At 51.3% G+C, this 20,840-nt stretch overlaps 1 protein-coding gene across 3 annotated transcripts in view; it reads right to left on the reverse strand.

Moving 5' to 3' along the window:
• MASP1 (MBL associated serine protease 1) overlaps positions 1 to 20,840 on the reverse strand; it is a 68,003-nt gene that overhangs the window by 38,116 nt on the left and 9,047 nt on the right. For all 3 annotated transcript variants that reach the window (XM_050964771.1, XM_050964769.1, XM_050964770.1), the window contains exons 3-8: positions 11,986 to 12,163; positions 10,673 to 10,804; positions 9,593 to 9,789; positions 8,281 to 8,428; positions 6,549 to 6,667; positions 5,280 to 5,358 (exon numbers count right to left, since the gene is read on the reverse strand). In XM_050964771.1, the coding sequence (XP_050820728.1) occupies positions 5,280 to 5,358; positions 6,549 to 6,667; positions 8,281 to 8,428; positions 9,593 to 9,789; positions 10,673 to 10,804; positions 11,986 to 12,163 (853 nt within the window). The remainder of the gene's footprint in view (positions 1 to 5,279; positions 5,359 to 6,548; positions 6,668 to 8,280; positions 8,429 to 9,592; positions 9,790 to 10,672; positions 10,805 to 11,985; positions 12,164 to 20,840) is intronic.

Genomic DNA, 20,840 nt, shown 5'->3' on the forward strand with positions numbered 1-20,840 from the left:
GAAATAGTTCATGATAGGCGGTATCAATTCAGCAAGTGTGAAAGGCAGCTTGGGTTGTACACACTGACTGTGCTGTGCTCCAGAATTTGTGCACAGGGATCCACCTCTATTAAAAATCTATAGGCGCTACAGTGCAGTGGAATCTGCCAAAAGGGAAACCTGCCTTAGCCTACGTCCACACTACAGCTTTAAATCGATATTAGTAAAATCGATTTTATAAAACAGGTTTTATAAAATCGATTTTACGCGTCCACACTAGGGCACATTACTTCGGTGGTGTGCGTCCATGGTCCCAGGGTACCATCGATTTCCGGAGTGGTGCACTCTGGGTAGCTCAGTAAAAGAATAGGACCAATAACTTTGATATCCGTCCACACTAACCCTAAATCGATTTAGTAATATCGATTTTAGGGTTACTCCTTTCGTTTAGCTGGAGTACAGAAATCGATTTTAAGACCCCTTAAAATCGATTTTAAGTGCCTTGTAGTGTGGACGGTTACAGCGTTAAATCGATTTAACGCTGTTTAAATCGATTTAACGCTGTAGTGTGGACCTGGCCTTAGAGGAGTACAAGTCCTCTGTTTCTATGGGCTTCCTCATTTCGCACATCCTCCTTGGCCTCACTGTGCTAAATTCCCCAGTGGGATGCAGCCTGCACCAGCTTGGCTGGCTCCTGGTCCAGTGAAACTTTCCTCACTGGGCCCAAGTCAGCTCCCCCATCAGTGTTCCTTAGCGCTCGTTCCAAAATCTGTGTATTTACTGCCAGATGTTTTGGGGGGGAAAGTTTCATTTTTGTGCAACTTTTTCATCAATTATTTCTTTGGAGGGATTTTAATTGACAACAGTCCCCCTACTCCATTTTTTGACAACCAAAACTGTCAGTTTTGGGGGTTTCAATTTTTCAACGAAACCTTGAAAAGATTTTGATGACAATTTCTCTTTGGTCCAAAAGCTGGTGGGGGAAAAGAACGTTTGTGAGGAAACCTTCCAGCCAGTTCTAGTTTTTATTCAGTCTCCACACAAGCAGAGCTCCAAATGAAATCAGTGGGAAACTGGTATAGTAATAGGGGAATTGGAAACACAAGGTTTGACTGAATTAGGAGGATTCCTTTGTATTTTACAGTAATAATTGCTCCATACGCTTCAAAGACTATATTGTAAGATACAATAATGTTTAGCAATTCTAGCAGCATCACGCTTTCCATCTTCAGCGAGATTTGCAAACCAAAATGTACCCTTACAAATGCCACCATGCAGTGGGTTCTGCAGGTGTCAGTAGTATTATTATTTTCAAATAAAGATCCCGCTCGCAGTGATATTTGCAAAGGGAAGGTTGCAGATCAGGAAAACTCCAGCCAGCAACACTTCTGGGGCCTCAGAGCTGTCCCCTGTTCCCAGGCATCACCAATACAAGAGAGGAACAAGAGCCAAAATGAGCATCTATGGCTCATAGCAAGTGCATGGATTAGCAAGAGAGTAGAATCATAGGAGCCTATCCTGGGCATACGTGGGTGTGTGGAGAGAGAGTAGATGGGGGAGAGACAATATTTCCTCACAGCTACAGGATTTAGATCCATTATTCTACACAGGGGTTTGGATTTATCAGCTGAATGGGTCCCAAGACTCCAAAGATTGAATTGGGATCCAGGTCCGAGCTCCACCAAATTTCAAAGGCTGGGAGTGAGCTTCTTGGGCTTGTATGGGATCAGAAGCAGATATCCCAGCACACCCTGCCTAGCCACAGGCTGGATGCACTGGAAACCTTAGGACATGGTCTGTGCCCGTGAGATTGTAACTGTGATTTTGAAGCCAAAAAGCTCAGGTCAACCTCCAAAATGCAGGGGCCTTCTTCGAGCTGCACTGCTTCCCAGAGCCTTCTGAAGCTCCTCCATCCATAACCAACAAAACCTACCTCTGTCCTCTGGTCAGCCACCAGAGTGTTTCTTCACACAGCGCACAGCCAACCTATGGAACTCTTTGCCAGAGGATGTTGTGAAGGCCAAGACTATAACAGGGTTCAAAAAAGAACTAGATAAATTCATGGAGGACAGGTCCATCAATGGCTATTAGCCAGGATGGGCAGGGATGGTGTCCCTAGCCTCTGTTTGGGAATGGGCTGGGAATGGGCGACTGGGGATGGATCACTTGGTGATTCCCTGTTCTGTTCATTCCCTCTGGGGCACCTGGCACTGGCCACTGTTGGAAGACAGGATACTGGGCTAGATGGACCTTTGGTCTGACCCAGTGTGGCCATTCTTATGTTCTCTTCTCAGGTGTCTGCTTGGTTGCTAGATGAGTGATAGGGGCTAAGGGTCAAGGTTCAAAGAGTTCCAAAAGGTTTTCAGGCCAGGCTGCCATTGCGCTCCGTGTGAGTAGAACATTGTGCAGTGGCTGGAAATGTAACCCCTTTTACAGAACTCAAGACTTCCTGGATGGTCGTTGGCAAGCGAGGGAGACCAGCTGACCTCCCCCACCCTTCCCTCTTCTCTGCTCTGGAATAGGATGTCAGCAAGTTCAATATATCGGAGCATAAAGGAGACTGTCAGTGTTTGAGGATTGGTACTGCTTTCGTGTAGACAGAGGAGTTGAACTGGACCGTTCTGAACGTACTGCCCTGGAGGCCAAAGCCCTCCATTCGTCACAGATCAGCTCCAGCTTGGTGTGTTCTTCCTCAACACGGCCCATGTGCCTCCACCCTGAGTGGGCCGGGGCTGTGTGACGGGGTGTGCAAACCCTGCACCAGCCAGGAAGGGATCATGTAGTGGTTCTGGGCTCACTTAGCCTTGCCCGGCCATACCTGCATGGCCCATCAGGAGCGCTGTGAGCGCTCAGCAGGAGGCTGCTCTGGGACGAGGACAGACCTCAAGTCTCCAGCTCCCAGGGAGAGGCCTGACAGAAGACAGAGGCTGCTCCCATGACCACAGACTGTCCAGGCCTCCTGAGGGGAGGGCCAGGCTATAAACAGTCACCTCAAAACCCTTTCTGGTGGCTGAGCAGAGGACATTGAGCCAGACCATGGTTTACCCAAGACTACCTGAAGGAAGAGTGGCTGGGGGCTCATCTGGGACTCGTTGGTTTAATTTTTTCTCTCTGCCTTTAATTTCAGTGGGGGTGAACTCCAGAGGAGCTCAGCCAGAGGGCTGGGTTTCCATCTTTGGGCAGGTGACGTCCACAACCTGGAGGATGAGAGCCCAAGTGAAGATGTAACCCTGGTGCACCCCAAAGGGGGGCTGCTGGGGGACCTGGCCCCTGACAGACCATCTAGAGGGGACAGAGGGGAGTTCAGACTCCAAGCTGACACTGCCAACATTAGGGTGCCAGCTAATGCCAGTTGGGATGGTGTTTTTCATAATGCACACAAGTCCTCTGCTAGGAACTGGGTGGACCAGTGGTGTGCCATCTGTGTGTGCAACACATGCATTGCATGCCCCAGGACTGGCTGTGCAATTCTGTCCGGCCCTTGAGTGCGCACAGAGGATGCCGTTTTCTAGAAGAAAATGGCCTTCTCTGCACAGCATGACCTTGCATGCACCATACGTGCAAGGTCATGTTGCATAGAGGACACCATTTGCATGCAAGTGTAGAACAGCACCCCTGCCTAAACGTGTCACTGCATGCCACTGGGGTGGACTCTGCCAGTTAATTTAACACTGGCCACTGTCAGATGGTAATGCCTTTCCATTACTTCTGACCTGTGCTGGACTGGAACCGATGACCTTGAGGTCAAAGGCTCCTTACCCTGGCACTAGTTTTTTAATCTTGAACATTTCACTCAGCTGATCTTTCAGAGGAACGTTACCTTTCCTTTTTAGCTTCAACTGCAGCACAAGAGTGAGCCTAGACTGCCAACCTGGTACCACCCAGTGTCCTAAAACCCTGGAATGCAGCTATTCCTATTCTGTAAGATCCATCTGTGGCTGGCATGAGAGTAGGGACATTTGAGTTTAAGCAATCTATACGTTCCCTGACATGGAAACCAGGAAGCTAGTTCAAAAGGCAGACATTAGTGAGGAGAGCCATAGCTGTGCATGCTGGAGAAAAGTCAGTGGTTGCAGGAAAAAAATAATTGTGATGAAGGGTGTAAATAGTGCATTTCATTAGCTTGATTTCAGAGATGGAGGAACTGGGTCAGAAGACGTAAGAAGTGATCTGAGGCCTGGTCTACACTACAAAGTTAGGTGGACATAAGTCGCCTTATGTGGACCTATTTGTGCAAGTGTCTACACTCAAATTTGTCTCTGGCTGACATAAGCGCCCTGCTATGGTGATGAAATAAAACAACTTCCTCTACCGGTGCTAACCCCAGCCTGGTGAGCCCCCACCAGCTCTCCCTTGCGTGCAAGCAGCCAGGTATGCACGTGCACAAGCAGTATACTAACGTTAGCAGCTGTACACCGAGGCAACTTGTGTTGACCAAAGGCTGTTGCGTAGACATGGTGTGAGTCTTCACATATTCATTTTTTTTTTGAGGTTTGCAAAAAATATTTGGCCAACTTTTCTAATTCATTTGATTGGTCTTTGCATTGCCTAGTTCTGGGAAGAAATAGAACCACACCAAAGCCGGGGTTTTGAACACCCCCCAAACTGGCAAGAAATTCAGATCTATATTTAGGTTTTACAAACGGCCCTTTTGTCTATAATGGGCAGAGTAACCACATCCATCCACGCAACTCCAGACAGCTCCCAGACTTGGGCAAGTCCAGATTCACACCAGAACTCGGCAGCTGGCTCCCCGCAGCCGTGAGTAGAAGGGAAGGAGTGGAACGATCACAACAAAGACTGTTCTGGTGAGATCTCCACCCAGATTTGATGGATGAAAGAAGTTCTGAGAAGGTCTTAAGTGGCACCTGAACCTTTCCATATCCCTCCTACCCCATTGCTAGTAGCTTTCAGGCTTGATCCAGCTCCCAGAAACGTTAACTAGAGCATTCCCACAGATGGCAACGGGCACTGGATGACAGGCTGAAGATTTACTCAGATGAGCTAGGCTGGGGCTTACTTGGCCATCTGAGATGTGAGAAGGCTAAACAGGTTGGAAATCCAATTACATTAGGAAGTCACTCAAGGAAAAAAATAAACAGCCAACCCATGGCATTGGGCACAAACTCTGTTCCGTTCAGGAGAGAGAGCCAACCTAGTTTTCAGAGGTATAAGTAATAGCCACCCTGGCTGGTGGGGTGCCTCTGAGCAGCAGATTGCACTCTGTGAGCCTGGCATGGTAGCTCCATTTAGTTCAGTGGTTGCACAAGATGAGGGGAGTAGGGGGGAGGGTTTCTTACTTTTGCAGATGGGGATCTTGTTGCTCCATGTTCCATCCTTCAGACACTCGATCTGGAAGGAGTCGCTCTCCACGTTATCCTGGCAGGAAGGGACAAGCGAAAACCATTATCCATGCAGCCAAAGGACCTCCTCCTCCCACTGCAAAGACTCATCTTCCCAATGGCCTGAGCGGGCCAGCTATTCACCTTAAAGAGACATTGCTCGCTGGACAAGACAGTAACAAAGAGAGTTTCCTCTTCATTAAGAACCCCCCTAGTTTATTGAGGTTGAAAGAAAATTAGAAAAGAAATGTGGTTTTTTATTTTTCCAATATGATGGCAGCGGGCACAGTATTAGAACCTAGATAGGAGGATGGAGCAGCCTATCATAGGGTATTAGTGTACTGGGATGTAGGAGTGATGCTAGAGAGAGATCGATCATTTTATGAAGCCCCAGGATGGGGTAGGTAGAGCTGAGGACGGCTCAGTACTGATTCAGAGGTAAGAATTCCACCTACTGATTCATCAGCATTTCCTTCAGTTACCAGCCACTCTATGGAGGTCACCTACCAAGGACAAGCCCTGCTTGGCTTGGGAGAGCATAGCGAGCATCACAGACAGAGCGGCACACCAGGTGCCTCTGTCTCTTGGAAAGATGCTAAGCCTCAGTAGTTAGTTTGCTGGCGACGCGTGGGCGAGAGGTTTAGCTGGTGGTTGGGGGACGTGCTGTATTCTCTCTCGTCCCACTTCTTAGTGGCGAGTTTGTGGCTGTAAGTATGTCGGGCCCTTGTGGATAGTTCTGGCTCTGGGAGAGTTTGGTGGGCTTTCATTTGATTAATTTCTCCCTTCCGAGCACTGTCCGAGGACGGGAAATGAGATAATGGAAGAGCCTGGTTGCCTTGAAACGAAGGGAACCTCTTAGTGAAGTAGAGCCAAATTCAGCAGAGAAGCTGGCCCAGTTAGGACAATGAAGCGGCTTGCTCGTGTAGCACTGGGGCCTTGCAGGGCGCCTGCAGCCTCCTGTGGCAACGATGCCCATCCCGGAACAGTTTCAGAGCATTTAGGGACCATCCGATCATCTAGCCTGACCTCCTGTGCCCGGGTTTTGGCTCATTACCACAGAACACTGTAGGTGTCCTTAAATAAGGATCTGCCTCTGGCTCGAACGCCAGACACGTGGAGTGCCCTCCCTTTCCCCCCCCGGTGGCCCCAGGTTTCCTCTGGTGTAAGTGAGAAGAGATTCTGGCCCACCGCCCCAAACACTCAGATCAAACCCAGGGGCTCTTGTACCTTTAGCACGTTGTAGCCAGTGTTGCAGCTGACGACCACCTGGTCCTTAAAAGTGTACTTGGCCTGCGAAGGCTCGATTTTCCCGTTGAGTGGCGGCTGCACCAGTGGGCACGGGTTCCCTTCACAGCGGGAGGGGGGAACAAAGAAAGACCAGGCTGACTGACCGGCGGGTGTGTGTGAGGGGGGAGCCCCAACCGATGGAGGCTGCTCTGAATTCCAGGACCCACAGCTGTTTATTAGGATAATAGTACCCAGCAATTCTCACTGGGCCAGACCTGCAGGCAGAGGGGCGTCTCACGGGGGGCACACTTATTGTTCCTCCCTAGCGGGTTCCCTTTGGAATCCCCCCCGAGCTGTCTTGCCCGCTCACTGGCCTAGCTATTTTCTAACGTAGCCACGTATTTTGGATGAAACGAGGACCGATGACTGCAGATGTTCCTCCCAGTGGCCCAATGCTTGGCACAGCTGCTGTTAGAGTCAGGTACATCCCGGTGGTTTCCAAGTGGCACAAAGATTTGTTGGTGGGGCCAGTTGGTCACTGTGATCATCCCTGTAGCTAAGCTAATGCCCGGGGTGCGCTGGCCTGCAATGTGAGTGGCACACCATGTACCTGCCTGGGACTGGACCATCCAGCTGGTAGGTTGGGGCAAGCCACTGTGGGAAGCAAGGACCCCAGCTGTTGGCTCACCTGTGGGTGAGGCAGCGTGACACATGCACTGCTAGAAGGGGCTCAGTGACCTCTCCTGGGCAGCACCATGCAGAGGAAGAGGATTAGGGTGGGGGGGTGAAGGCTGGAGCTGGAGAAACCTTCCTCATTGCCAAAGCCTGAGTCTCTGAATGGAGGGAGCAGAGAACTCCGCAGCGGGAGAGGTGTAGAGAGACAGGCTTTACCCCGGCCCAGCAAACACTCCCCCCGCCGCCAGCCAAGCAGAGCTGCTGCCTTTACAACCCCACAGAGACACACCTGAGGTCAGGTCCCCCCGTGGGCCACTCCTTGCAACGCTGAGCCCCTGGGTGAGATACCAGCAGCAGCAACTGATCCTGGGAACCTCTGGATCCAAAAGCGTAAGCCCGTCCTAAGCTCAGACCACTACCTAGCTGTGTTAGCCCAGGCTGCCGCCACCTGTTTCTGCGGGCCCGCCACCACTAGACGGGGCGAAAGAGCCGCACTGAATGTGGGCGGGTTACACCTACAGGCCAGCAGGCTCCTGTGTGCCAGTCCGGGCTGCGCTGCCAGGCAGGCTGCACACAGACTTCAAACTGTTCCCCAGGCCTGGCTCAAGACAGCTGTGGCAATGGCACAGAGCGATGATATTGAGGGAGGGCGCGTCATGAAATTAAAAAGGCAGCCCATTTAGCATGCAGGATTAACCTATGGAACTCGCTGCTGCAGGATATGAGTGAGGTCAATAAAGAGCTTGGTAAGGTCCAGAAAAGAGGGGTTGATGCTTGTCTGATTGGCAGTAGCATGTGCAGTGATGCTGGCTAGTGAGGATCATGGGAGATCCCTGTTCCCATGTTTGCAGAGACAGCTGTGCTCAGGGAGAAGTCCCCATCCAAAGGACAGGATGGCTCAGTTAAATTCATTATGCAAGATCTATCTCAACTCCTGCCTGAAGTCTCGGGCCTTGGCCATTGTCAGAGACAGGATTCTGGACCAGGTAGAGCCTTGGTCTCTATCCACAGGGTCCAGCCCGCCATGAACGGTGAAGGGAAGAAGCAGAGCAGTTACCGATTGCCGTGTAGGATAACTTCCACCCTTGGTTCTCTCCTGAGCTGTCGCTGTGGAACAGGATCTGAACGCTGTTGCTTTGGGTTTCTAGATGTCCTGGGGATTTTTCCCCACAGAAAGGGCCGAACTCCTTCCAACCGGCTTTAATCTGCCAGGAGCAACAAGAGGAGATGGTGCAGAGAGCTCGGATCCTCACTACGCCCGGGGGCTGGCGCATGGGTCTCGCTACAGCCAGGGGCTGGCGCGTGGGTCTCACTATAACCTGAGGCTGGTGCGTGGGTCTCACTACAGCCAGGGGCTGATGGGTGGGTCTCACTATAACCTGAGGCTGGCGCGTGGGTCTCACTACACCCAGGGGCTGATAGGTGGGTCTCACTACGCCCAGGGGCTGACGCGTGGGTCTCACTATAACCTGAGGCTGGCATGTGGGTCTCACTACAGCCAGGGGCTGATGGGTGGGTCTCACTATAACCTGAGGCTGGTGCGTGGGTCTCACTATGCCCAGGGGCTGATGGGTGGGTCTCACTATGCCCAGGGGCTGACGGGTGGGTCTCACTACTCCCTGAGGCTGGCACGCAGGTCTCACTATAACCTGAGGCTGGCGCGTGGGTCTTACTATGCCCAAGGGCTGACGGGTGGGTCTCACTATGCCCAGGGGCTGACAGGTGGGTCTCACTACTCCTTGAGGCTGGCACGAGCGTCTCACTATAACCTGAGGCTGGCGCGTGAGTCTAACTACGCCCAGGGGCTGACGGGTAGATTTCACTACCCGGAGGCCTTGCAGATATAGACCCTTAGCCCCTCTATGAAATGCCTTGGTGGGGACAAGGAGGTGCACTGCTCACTGGTCTCCAGTGAATCTTTGCCCAAGTCTCAAAGACTTTGCAAGGTCACATACAGGCTGAGGTTGTCATGAGATGCTCAGGACTGACCCAGCCATGGTGCTGCGTGACGGCTCAGGAATGGGGTGCACAGGCAAAGCTGGGGGTATGGGGCAGGCTCCAGTGCTGGACTAGCAGGGGATACTGCAAATAGGGGGTGAGCTGGGGCTCCGTTTATACTCAGGGAATGGAGGGAGTTTTCTTGAGTAAAACCTGAGTAAATCATCAGCGGTGGGCTTTTAATTTTGCAGCCAGGGCTTAAATTCAGCCGGAGGTGTCCGGAGCAGAGCTGTGGTAAATATTCAGCCCTGCTGTAGGCGGGTTCAGCTCCCACTTGGGAGGGTGGCGGGTGGTCCGATGAGCTAGGAGGTGAGGGAACGTGGAGGGAGTCATGCCAGGAGGTCTCCCAGAGATCAGCCCAGCCAGCTCACCTTGATGTAATCATAGGGGCAGGACACCTCTGGGTGGTCCTCAATGTCGAAGCTGTCTTCGAACTGCAGGCTGATGAGGAAGCCTTCCTCCAGCTCGATGCGGTATAGGCAGTCGGAGCTCTTGGGATAGGGGCTGGGGAAGTCAGCGCTGGTGATCACCCCACTCCTCTGGGTGAAGAGGTTGCTGCTGCACTCCACTGAAAGGCACACAGGAACCCTGAGCAACTGGAAGGAGCCCAGGGTTCAAATCCGGCCCGCCGCCCCCACAGAGCAGCTGATGCTCCTGTGCACTCCATGTTGTCTCCCAGTCCTAGACCTGGCAATCTCCCCTCCGAACACCTCGACCTAACCTCGCTGACGGGGCACCTCCAGCCCGGATCCTGATCTCCCGCACACCTGCGCCCACCAGGACCGGTGCCGCCGAGGCAATGAAGTTACGTGGGTGCGAGTCAGAGGGGAATCGAGTCCATTGCTGCTGAGAGGAAGCTCTCTGCGCATCCTGAGCACAAGTGCTGGATGCAGGGGGGATCCATGAAAGGACATCTCCATCCTCAGGCTGCTTTGCTGTCACAGCCCCATCGCTGCTCCAGCCCTCACGCACTCCCAGGGAGGTTGGCGGGTGGATCTGCATCATCATGGAGCCACTGGCCCTTCCCTGCCAAAACCCCCGCAGGCTGCTCAGGTGTAAGGAGCCCCCTTACAGGTGTGCTCCAAACAAGCATGCTGAGACCCTTGCGTGCAGCAGAGCTTTGCACGGTCACAGGAATCTGCACTGGCCAGTCCTGATGCACGATCACAGCCTAAGATAATGCATTCTTTGGGCCCAGGTCAGTCTTTATTTTGGTGTCAGGCATGCCAAGAGCAGAGGTGAACCGGCCACGCTGGCCGACCACACCCACTCAGGCACTCTGAGCAGAGAGCGCACGGCCAAGTCCCAGCTGTGGGGGTGGGCAGGGAAAGAAGACACAGGCAAGGGAGGGCAGGTTTACCCTAAGGGCTAAAGATCTCAGCATGGCAGAGAGTGCGGCAGCGTGAGCTGTCCCAGCTGCCCGATGTGCAGAGCTCGGAGCCGGGCTGTACCTTTGCAGGTCCTGTTGTCGGAGTGCAGGATGTAGCCGAATCGGCAGGAGCAGTAGTACCCCCCGATGTAATTGTGGCAGTTGTGGTCGCAGGCCAGCTCCTCGTCGCTCTTTTCCAGGCACTCGTCCACATCTGCAGGGGAGTGAGAGGAGAGCAGGGCATTAGAAGGGCAGGCACCAAGACGGGAGCGCCCCTCCTCTCCCGCGGCACTGCTCTCAAGGGGGCATTTAGACACAGGCAACGAGGAGGAGCTAGGATGCACTCAGACCAAATGGCGACGAGGTTTCGGTCCAGATTTCATGGCTCGTCTGTAATGAACTGAAGCAATAGCCCACATCTGACCATTCCATGATGGGTGAACACGGGGCTGACTTGTGTGAGAAAAGGAGGAGCCAGCCTGCCCTGGCAATCAGTACCACGTAGGGGTCGGGGGCTGGAGCGTTATGATCCTACAGCATTACACATCCAGCAGAAAGTGAGTGTTTTGTTAGTAACAGCAACTCACTGCCTATCAATGGAGTGCCCCTGCAGGGCAGGAATTCGACTGTTGGGACTTTGGGCTGTGTGTGCATGTGTGTTACAAGGGGTCATGCTTAGTCTGTTCCCTCTGTCTCCCAGTGCTCTGATCACTGTGTGTTGCCTTCTAAACACTTTGGGCCAGATTCTGCTCTCAGTTATGCTGGCATAATTCTGGAGTAACTGCATGATGTCACCCTGGTGTAAGAGTCTCTCAAAGCAGCAATAAATAGAAGGAACAATTTCCTTTAAAAGTTCTCTCCACATCAACAAAATGGCAGCTGATATGCAAGGGTGGATTAAGGGGTTTGAAGCCTGGTCCCCAAAATTGAGGGCTGAGGGCAGGATAAATCTCACTGGGAATTCCTTAGCATATGAGAGGGAAAGGTGATGCTGGGCCAGTCTTGGAGTGTAGGAGCTGGGCTGGTATATCAGCCTGAAGCCCTGATTCCCAGAATCTGGGGGCACTTTGGAGAGCGACAGACACCGACCTGACGATCTTCAGTTACTCTACAGAAACTTGCCTGAAACTTGGAGGGAGGAGTAGATGTTGCAGGGGGGGGAAGAGTTAGGAAGAGGCACCAGCAAGTCAGTCTGTGTGCACATGGTTGGAATGCTAGCTGTGGTTGGAGCATCTCTGTAAATAGCTTTCCTAATAAAGAACCAATTTAGGTTTAGAAACATGGAGTCCTCTCGTGTTATTACCCAGCCCATAGTGCATGCAACAGACTAAATCAGAAGAGGATAAAGAAGAGAGAATGGTGGAGAGCCAGGGGCTCTGCAAAGGGGCTACTTACCCACTGCTGTGTAATGGGCATCAAAGCCAGTGAAGCGCTCCTCATTGGAGAAGTCAGATCTGAATGTGAGGCCCATGTAAGGACCCGGAGACAAGACCACCTGTTGCCCAGGGGCCTGCTCCGTGTCTGTAGTCTCCCTGCCACAGAAAGTTGCCAAAACTTGGTCTTCAGCCTCAACCTATTAAAAGCCGAAGAAAGACTCCGTTAACACAATCCGTGGTTGGAGACTCACCAGCTGAGGCAGCCACCATGGTGCACGGGATTCACAGCTGACACTCTACTCGTAGGAAGGGGCTCAGGCCACCAAAGGCATCAATGAGGAGATGGCCTTGGTGTGGAAGAGCTTCCAGTGAGGTCTCTAGTCAATCCTGTATCAGGGCAAGTTAGATTTCTTCCTAAACCACCCATTTAATAGACACTAAGACCCGAAGGGCCCACCATGTTCAGCCAGTGAGACCCCCCCCACGCAGCACAAGCCACCAGACTTCACCCAGTAATTTCTGTAGAGAAGGGAATTTTTCTCCCTGACTGGGTAAGTAAACACCACTGAACCCAATCACTTGCAGCTGAACATTGAGAAAGGCGTCTCCAAGTGATGAAGAACAGATGAACTTTGAAGCACTCCAAAGCTGGCATCTTTGCAGCTGTTCTTGGTAGTTTGCCCCATTGCGCAGATTCATCCTGCAGCTACATAAAGTCCTCCTTCCTATTTAACTTACATTCTGTTTGCCGCAGCTTAGGCTAAGAGTCAAGTGCCATCTATCATGACCACTTGAAATGGTTCAGCAGGTTGTCTTAATTAACAGTGCTTAAGAACAGCTGAGGAATGACTCTCTCATGAGGTATGAAAAAATAGTTTCCATAGGGTTGTTGTTTTTATTTTCATTAAAAAAGATGTATCTATATTTTAGAGAATAAAGAGCTGGCGAGAAATGTCAGATTGACACTGCTGGAGACTGAAGCTTCCTCTTTATCTGCACAGCGTCTGGATGAACTTCCGCTCACCCCCAACCCTGCTAATGTACCAGGGAACAGATTGAGAGCTCACTCCTCATGATCCATTTGATTCTAACCTCTCCGCTGAGCCTGACAACAGGATGCCACTTACAAATTTATGCTGGAGGCGCCTACTCACTTAGAAGCAGACAGAGAAACCAAGAGCTCCTTTCTCGACAGCTGCCAAAGAGCCACCAGATTGAAAGGTGCCAGATTTACATCCCTGAAGACTGAAGTCTTCTCCTTAACCACCTACCAGGCCCTGTGCTGGCAAGGCTCCTGCAGACTTCCCCCATACACTGTCCCACCTATAGAGCTCATGGTTATGCATCTTTCATGACATCCTTGCAGCAAAAGCCGGCTGCTTGGGGTTAAGAAGAAGCTTCCTCTATGCGAGGTTGTTCTATCAGTATACATTATGGGTGTTTGAAACCTCAGCTGGTACTAGCCATTCTCACGGACAGCATTATCAGGGCCATTGATCTGAAGCAAAGTGGTAATTCCTCTGTCCCTAAGATGCAACATCGAAGTGACATAACGCAACGTTAGCTTGAAATACACATGCAGGGTCAGGGACACTGCTGTAAGTTCTATTCCCGGATAGAAATCAGGGGTTATTTCTGTGTCTTCCAAGTGAAAGCTTCTCTCTCTCTCACCCACAGCAGTTGGCCTGCTAAAGATATTACCTCATCCACCTGGTCAGGCAGAGGGAGACATCCAAAAGACCTGGTAATATCAGCTACACATAACAGAGAAAAGGGGAGGTGAGTCTGCTATGGGAAAGGGGGGAATCAGGATAGACTGTGGAGGAGATAATTTGAAGGTTAGAGCCAAGGTGTGCAATTTATAGTCACAGTTGTTTGCCTCTAGAAAGTTCCCCCCACCCATCTCCTGCCTATATGCTGATCAGCTTCACAGGCACAGCTTAATCTTTCACTGCACTTCATACTGGGAGCCTCTTCAGAACCCCAGGAGAAGGCCAGGCAGAGTAACAAAGGGCGCTCCAATCAGCAAATTCAAGGGAGGCCATCAAGGAGAGGGAGCATTTAGATTTTGTTAAAAAGAAACAAACCAACCCAAAGGTTTCTACAGGCTTATTTTTAAAAATCGAATTGAGAAGTGTTTGGAGTGTTGTTGGGATGTACGTTCCCCTGCAGTGTTGGAGACCCAAATGCAACCAATTTTGTCCTATGAACCAGATCCAGAAAGTGACACTGACGACGAACCGAAGTGAAATTGACCAGCCTAGTTTGACTGTCTCAGCTGAGCAAAGTGTGATAAGTCACTGAACTGCATCAGGAGCCTTTGGAATTGCATTCAGTTTTAATATCCGAAAGAGAGATTAGGAACAGGGGCAGGGAGATTTTTTAAATAAACACATGGGACCAAGCACTGCCCCACCCCAGCCCAATCTCCAAATTTTCCCCTCTGAATTTGCATGCCTGTGTTTTTGCATGCTGGCCTTCTGGGGCCCATGTGGTATGCACAGAGATTATTAGAGCCATCAGCAGTAGGACAATTTCATTTCACAACAGTTCCTGAGGTTTCAAAATGTGTTTGCATTATGCATCAGAACAAAACCAGAACCTGTTGAACTTTTTTCGCAAAATGGAATTGTGTCAGAATGGCACTCGCCCCCTCTCTCTCTGCTCAGAAATAACCCGAGAGCATTGGACCTCAAAACCCTTCTGAGGAAAACGTCATTGGAACCGATATGTCTCTCCAAAACATTTTGGCTTCAATGAAACAGCCTATTTCAGTGAAATTTCATTTAGCTGAATATGTTTCATATATAAGTGACTATTACGATTATTATTTATTCATAGCGTGGTCTCACATGGGCACCCCAGGCCTTGACCAGGACCCCACTGTGCAAGGCCCTGTACAAACACAGAACAGAAACAAGCCGCCCTGCCCCGCAGAGCTGACAGCCTAAGTATACCAATGGATACAGGCAGAGAGAGGCAAACCAAGGCCACAGTGTGACAATATTGGTCAACGTCAGAGGGAGTGATCTCAGTCCACCAGCCGCCTACCTGCCAAGAGGCTTTTTGTAGGCATCCTGGCAAAGGAGAGATGACTCTTGTGTTCTGCTCTAGCTCTGCCTTTGGCCTTGGGTAAATTGCCCTGTGCTTCTTCATCCCCCTCTATAAAATGGAGCTAATTCCTGACTCCCAGTGGGACAGGGAGGCTGAATTCATTGACATTTGCTAAAGGCGCTGGGGTCAAGTTTTCTAACTCACCTGAAGTGACGTCCGGAGCCTGGTTCCCAATTTCAAAAGGCTTAGATGCCCCAGTCCCACTGAAAGTCCTGCAGGCCAAATTTTAAAATGGAACTTTGGCTGCTTTGTTCCCCTTTGTGATCTCTCTATGGAAAGGGGACAGATGAATCAGTTAAAATGATTGTCAGTCCCGGGTTTCAGTAGGTTGGTATTATTTAATTACCCGGAGATCAGCGTTGGAATAAGGTCTCATGCACCTTTGCTGGCGGTACAATTTCCATCCTGGGCAGACATACCCGTGTGAGCGCCAACGGAGCTGGTGCACAGGCTGCGGGAGGGGCTCGCCAACCTGAGTACGCCCCTAGGATCTTGACCGGGGTGGCTGCCCAGGCAGATCACAGCTACACTGATATTTTTAGCATGCTAGCTCCATCCGGCCGGTGGGAGTACGTGTACCCACGCTGGGAATGACGCTGCCAGGCCCTCAGTGAAAACCAGCGTGTGTGCAGATTGCCTGCTGTACAGAGCAGAGAGAGACCCCAGATGAATGCTGCTGCGGTAAACCCATCTGGGTCTGGTGCTGTGGTTTTCTGTTGTCAGCTTGTCCTCTCCCTCGGCTCCCAGCTCCATGCTGGCCTGTGCATTGTAACCCCTTCCAGCTACTGTTTGCAGCACCCTGCCTGCATTCCTATGAGGAGATTTGAATAGGAAGAGCCCCCCAACATCCCCTCGCTGGGTGGGGGGAAGAATGTTGCTTTCCTAGCTCATGCCAGCGCTGCTCCCTTTCATGCCAAGTGAATTCTATTAAGGGGAGGACTAAAGAAGCCACCCCCATTGCCCAGAGGATGGATCAGCACCAGGGGCGGCTCCAGGCCCCAGTACGCCAAGCGCTTGCCTGGGGCGGCATGCCGTGGGGAGTGCTCTGCCGGTCGCCAGGAGGGCGGCAGGCAGGCTGCCTTTGGCGGCGTGCCTGCGGAGGGTCCACCGGAGCCGCGGGACCAGCGACCGGCAGAGCGCCCCTCGCGGCATGCCGCCATGCTTGGGGCGGCGAAATGTCTAGAGCCGCCCCTGATCAGCACTCAGACTGCCCTGATCTTCCCATCTCCCTCCCTCTGGAGGATAGTCGGGGCTTGGAACGGCTGCTCCCCATGCCCCACAGAGGAGAGGCCTCTGCATGCCGGTGGGTTTGGACGATCTGGACCGTCCTGGAAATGTGAGGATGTGTGGCCAAGCAACTGAGCTCCTGTTTCTGTTGGGATACGGACAGGGGTGGGTGTGACACGGGGGCCCCCACCAACCAAATGAAGAGGTCTGAGAGTGCGACAGGTGTGAGAAAGAGGAGAGTGAGTGTGCAAGGAGTGTGTGCGTGCGAGGGAGGGAATGAGTGTGTGTGGTGATTGTGTGTGTGTGTTTGCAGAAGTCAGGGGAATGGGCACGTGTGGGGTTGTGAGTTGGACAGGGCTGTGTTTGTACGAGTGAGGGGTGTGTGGGTGGAAACCGTGAGCGTGACAGGCAGGAGGTTTCAAGATGTTCCTAACGCTCTTACCAGCCTGCAGAGCTGCCAAATCTTTTCTTAGTTGCCACGCCTGCAACCCAGCGCCCAGGGGAGGGGCCAGGCTCAGAGCGGGGGCCGAGTGATGAGCTTGGCGTGGCACCCTTTCCCCTGACATGTCTGCCTGGCCATTTCTGTTGCCTCAAGGCAGCGGCAGCCCTGGGGACTCGTGCCATCCTGTTTCCTGGGCGGGAGGATTTCACTGTGGTGCTCCCCTGGCCCAGCCTCATTTCTTTGAGCCTGGGCCTAGCTCCTCCCCTCCAAATCCCAGGTTGCAGGGTGCCCCTGTCTGTGGGACCCTGGCTCTTGGCTCACCGGCGACGTAGGCCTCCACCTTTTCTGCCAGAGCCCACAGAAACAGGGGGCAGCATTTGGACCGTAACAGTTTTAGATTTCGGATTAAATGAAGGACAAACATGTAAAGGTGGAGCCGATCTACAACCCTGGCTAGATTTAACCCAGACTCCAGGCAGAGACTCCATGCTCACAGCACCAGGGCATATATCATCTCACATACTGTGAGCAGTTCTCTGCTGGCCCTGGTGTCCGACTGATCCAAGCAACCGCCAGCTGCAGACGGGGCCCGCCGCACAAGGCAGAAAGCCATCTGCATGCAGGCAGAGGCAGCATATGGAGAATGAAAGCTCCCGGAAAACGCTCTAGCTGGTACAAAATGCAGCAGCCCATCTGCTTGCCGACACTGTGAAGGCACCACCCGAGTGCTCTTCTCTGCCTCACCTGGCCTCTGCCCCAGTACTCAAAGCCGTCTGTGGGATTGACCGCAGCTACCAGAGAGACACCATCCCCTCTGCAACTGTGATCTCCCCCCACAGCTCCATTATACTGGAACAACGAATCTGTCCGCTGACAGGGGGAGGGTCACACATGTCGGAGACAGGAACCTTCCCAGGAGCTGGATGTAGCCTGGGGAACTCCCTCCCACAAGGAGACGAGAACACCAACTGAAATGTCAGCTCAACACCTCTCCTCCCAACCGCCAGATTTAAATGATGAATGAAGATAGGTCTCCACCAGTGGTTCTGAGTCCCAATTTTCCTCAAAGTTTCCAGGGGTGTAGATCCGCTGTTCTGCTCCTGATGCAGAGGAGAACCTGTCCTATATCCTTCAGATCTGACTCTCTGCCGAGACAGAGGGGGCTTGGGTCTCATGTCCCCACTTGGCTTCATCTCTAATATTCAGAATAGTCTTTGGTAATGTTGTGAGGATCCCACATAACATGCGGCTTATTTCACGAGAAGGCTGTACACGTTAAAAGCAGAGAAGCTCTGCAGATGCTATTGAATATCCCTCTCCAATATGTCGGTATCTCCCCTCCTGCTGTTATGTTCCCAGAGGGCCTTCAGCCCTGCCCTGGGATTGCTCTGCCTAATGACCCATTTATATACATTACAAGTGGTATGTTTTGCTCTCCTCAGTCCAATTAGTGCATTCCTGGGAGGGCAAAGGAAGCGGTGATGGCTGCGTTTCTTGACTGCCTGCTTTGTGCTGTTATACTGCTGCAGATATTTCCAGTGCTGAGCGGAAAGACCAAATTCCATTTGGAGCTTACGAAATTCCATTAACTTGGGGATTTCAAAACAATCTCCAAGGTGTCATTGCCCTGTTTATCCTTCTGCCAGTGCCATACGAAGGGCAGGTCTCAGTGCTCAACAAAACCGAATTATTGTGATTAAAACGAGCTGAGGATTTGGCCTTGAATATGAAATCTGATGGAGCAGGGGCTGCATCTCTTGCTTCAGTGTGTGCCCAGGGAGACCTCATTTCTTCTGGTCCTCTCAGCAATTGTCCAAGAAGAAATGCCATGGTATGCTCATAAATCATTACCCTCCGGATGGATCTGGGTGCAAATGGCTTTGAACTACGGATGTGAGGTTGACTGAATTGGAGAAGATAGTAAAAGCCAATGGCATTTTGTTGTCCAACTTTTAAGAGGATTTAACACGCAATAGAGAGAATGTTGCTGTTTTTTAAAGCAGAATTAAGTTCAGCGTATTCTTGCAGTGAATTTCTGCGCTGTAATTTGATGTTTCCCGAAGGGACATATCTTCTCTAGTGAAAATGTTGACATAATGACCCTGGACAGGGACACTCCAAACAAACAGCCAAGATTTAATTACCAGTCGGCTCTCTGGATGTAAATGATCTATGAAAAAGTATACAGTCCTCAGCAGCAGCAGCAAATATTAACTGGGGAGGGCGACCTTGCTGTTTATTTTACTGCCAGAAGTCTGTCACCGCGCCATGTGCTGGAGGGGATGTAGTCCATCGCAGATAAAGAGTCGCAGATACCTTCAGTGAGGACGCTGCTCTTTTCTGCGAGCCTGGTTCTGCGGCTCCTACTTTGAGTACGTGGGACTTGTCCTGAGAGAAAATGCCATCGCCTGGAAGGGTTCCAGATTCCGTCTCAATGTTTGTGTCTCTATCCATAGAAACCTAGAAAAGTCGGGCTGGAAGGGACCTCGAGAGATCGTCTCGTTCAGTCCCCAGCACTGACCCATGACCAAGCATACCTAGACCATCCCTGACAGGTGTTTGTCCAGCCTGTTCCTGAAAGCCTCCAATGATGGGGATTCTACAGCTTTCCTGGGTCACCTGTTCCAGTGCTTAACTACCCTTAGAGTTAGGAAGTGTTTAGCAGCTGCTTAATGCATTTGCTCACAGTTGTGATAGCTCCTAGGCCTGCATTTCCTTGCCTCTGCCCTGAATCCATCCCTGCTCCTGCTTTGCCTGACTCCAGTCTGACCCTCGGCTCCAATTCCTGGCTTCTGGCCTCTCACTCCAGCTCTGAGCCTGGGCTCCGACTCTTGCTGTAGCCACTGGGCATGACCACCCACATCTCAGTCACTGACATGAACATAAGAGCAACCACACTGGGTCAGACCAATGGTCCATCTAGCCCAAGATCCTGTCTTCCAACAGTGGCTGGTGCCAGGTGCTTCAGAGGGAATGAACAGAACAGGGCAATTATTGAGTGATCCATCCTGTCATCCACTGCCAGCCTCTGGCAGTTGGAGATTTAGGGACACCCATAGCATGGGGCTGTGTCCCTCGCCCTTTTGGCTAATGGCCATTGATGGGCCCATCCTCAAGGAACTTGTCTAATTGTTTTTTGAACCCAGTTATGCTTTTGGTCTTCACAACATCCACTGGCAATGAGTTCCACAGGTTAACTGTGTGTTGTGTGAAGAAATACTTCCCTATGTTTATTTTAAACCTGCTGCCTGTTAATTTCATTGGGTGACCCCTAGTTCTTGGGTTATGTGAAGGGGTAAATAACACCTCCCTGTTCACTTTTCTCCACACCAATCATGATTTTATAGACCTCTATCATATCCCACCTCCCTTAGTCATCTCTTTTCTAAGGTGAACAGTCCCAGTCTTTTTAATCTCTCTCAGAAGGAAGCTGTTCCCTACTCCTGAGCATTGTTGTTGCCCTTCTCTGTACGTGTTGCAATTCTAATATATCTTTTCTGAGATGGGAGTGACCAGAGCTGCAGGCAATATTCAGGATGTGGGCATACCATGGATTTATGTAGTGACATTATGACATTTTCTGTCTTTTTATCTATCCCTTTCCAACTGGTTCCTAACATTCTGTTTGCGTTTTTACCTGCCACTGCACGTTGAACAGAGGTTTTCAGAGAACTATCCCTTGTGCCTCCTCTTGACACTCAAGCTGTTAAATCTGGAGTTCCCTGGCTATCACAGCTGTCACATTAGCCCAGCAGATGGTCTGAATGATGAGTCTAGGTGCACATACATCTTGTGGGCTACGTTTTCTAAATTGTCCTGAAAATATGCGTGTGATTGTGCTAAGCTGGAACTTATAGGCACTTGAGCATGGAAATGTGCACATACAAATTAGGCAGTTAGGGACAAATTCATCACTAATGTAGATGGACACAATTCCATTTCACCAGCAGTTCATTTGGCCCATCGTTTAGAAAACATTTTAAAAAAACCTCTGTCTATTGCTAGGGTCTCACTCTCGCTACAACCCCAGGTTCTCTGGACTGGCTGAGCTGTGCTCGTTGCAAGCCCAGGCTGGCAGGAATGGAGAGTGG

The sequence above is a fragment of the Gopherus flavomarginatus genome, chromosome 8 (assembly GCF_025201925.1).
Source record: "Gopherus flavomarginatus isolate rGopFla2 chromosome 8, rGopFla2.mat.asm, whole genome shotgun sequence".
NCBI lineage: Eukaryota > Metazoa > Chordata > Testudines > Testudinidae > Gopherus > Gopherus flavomarginatus.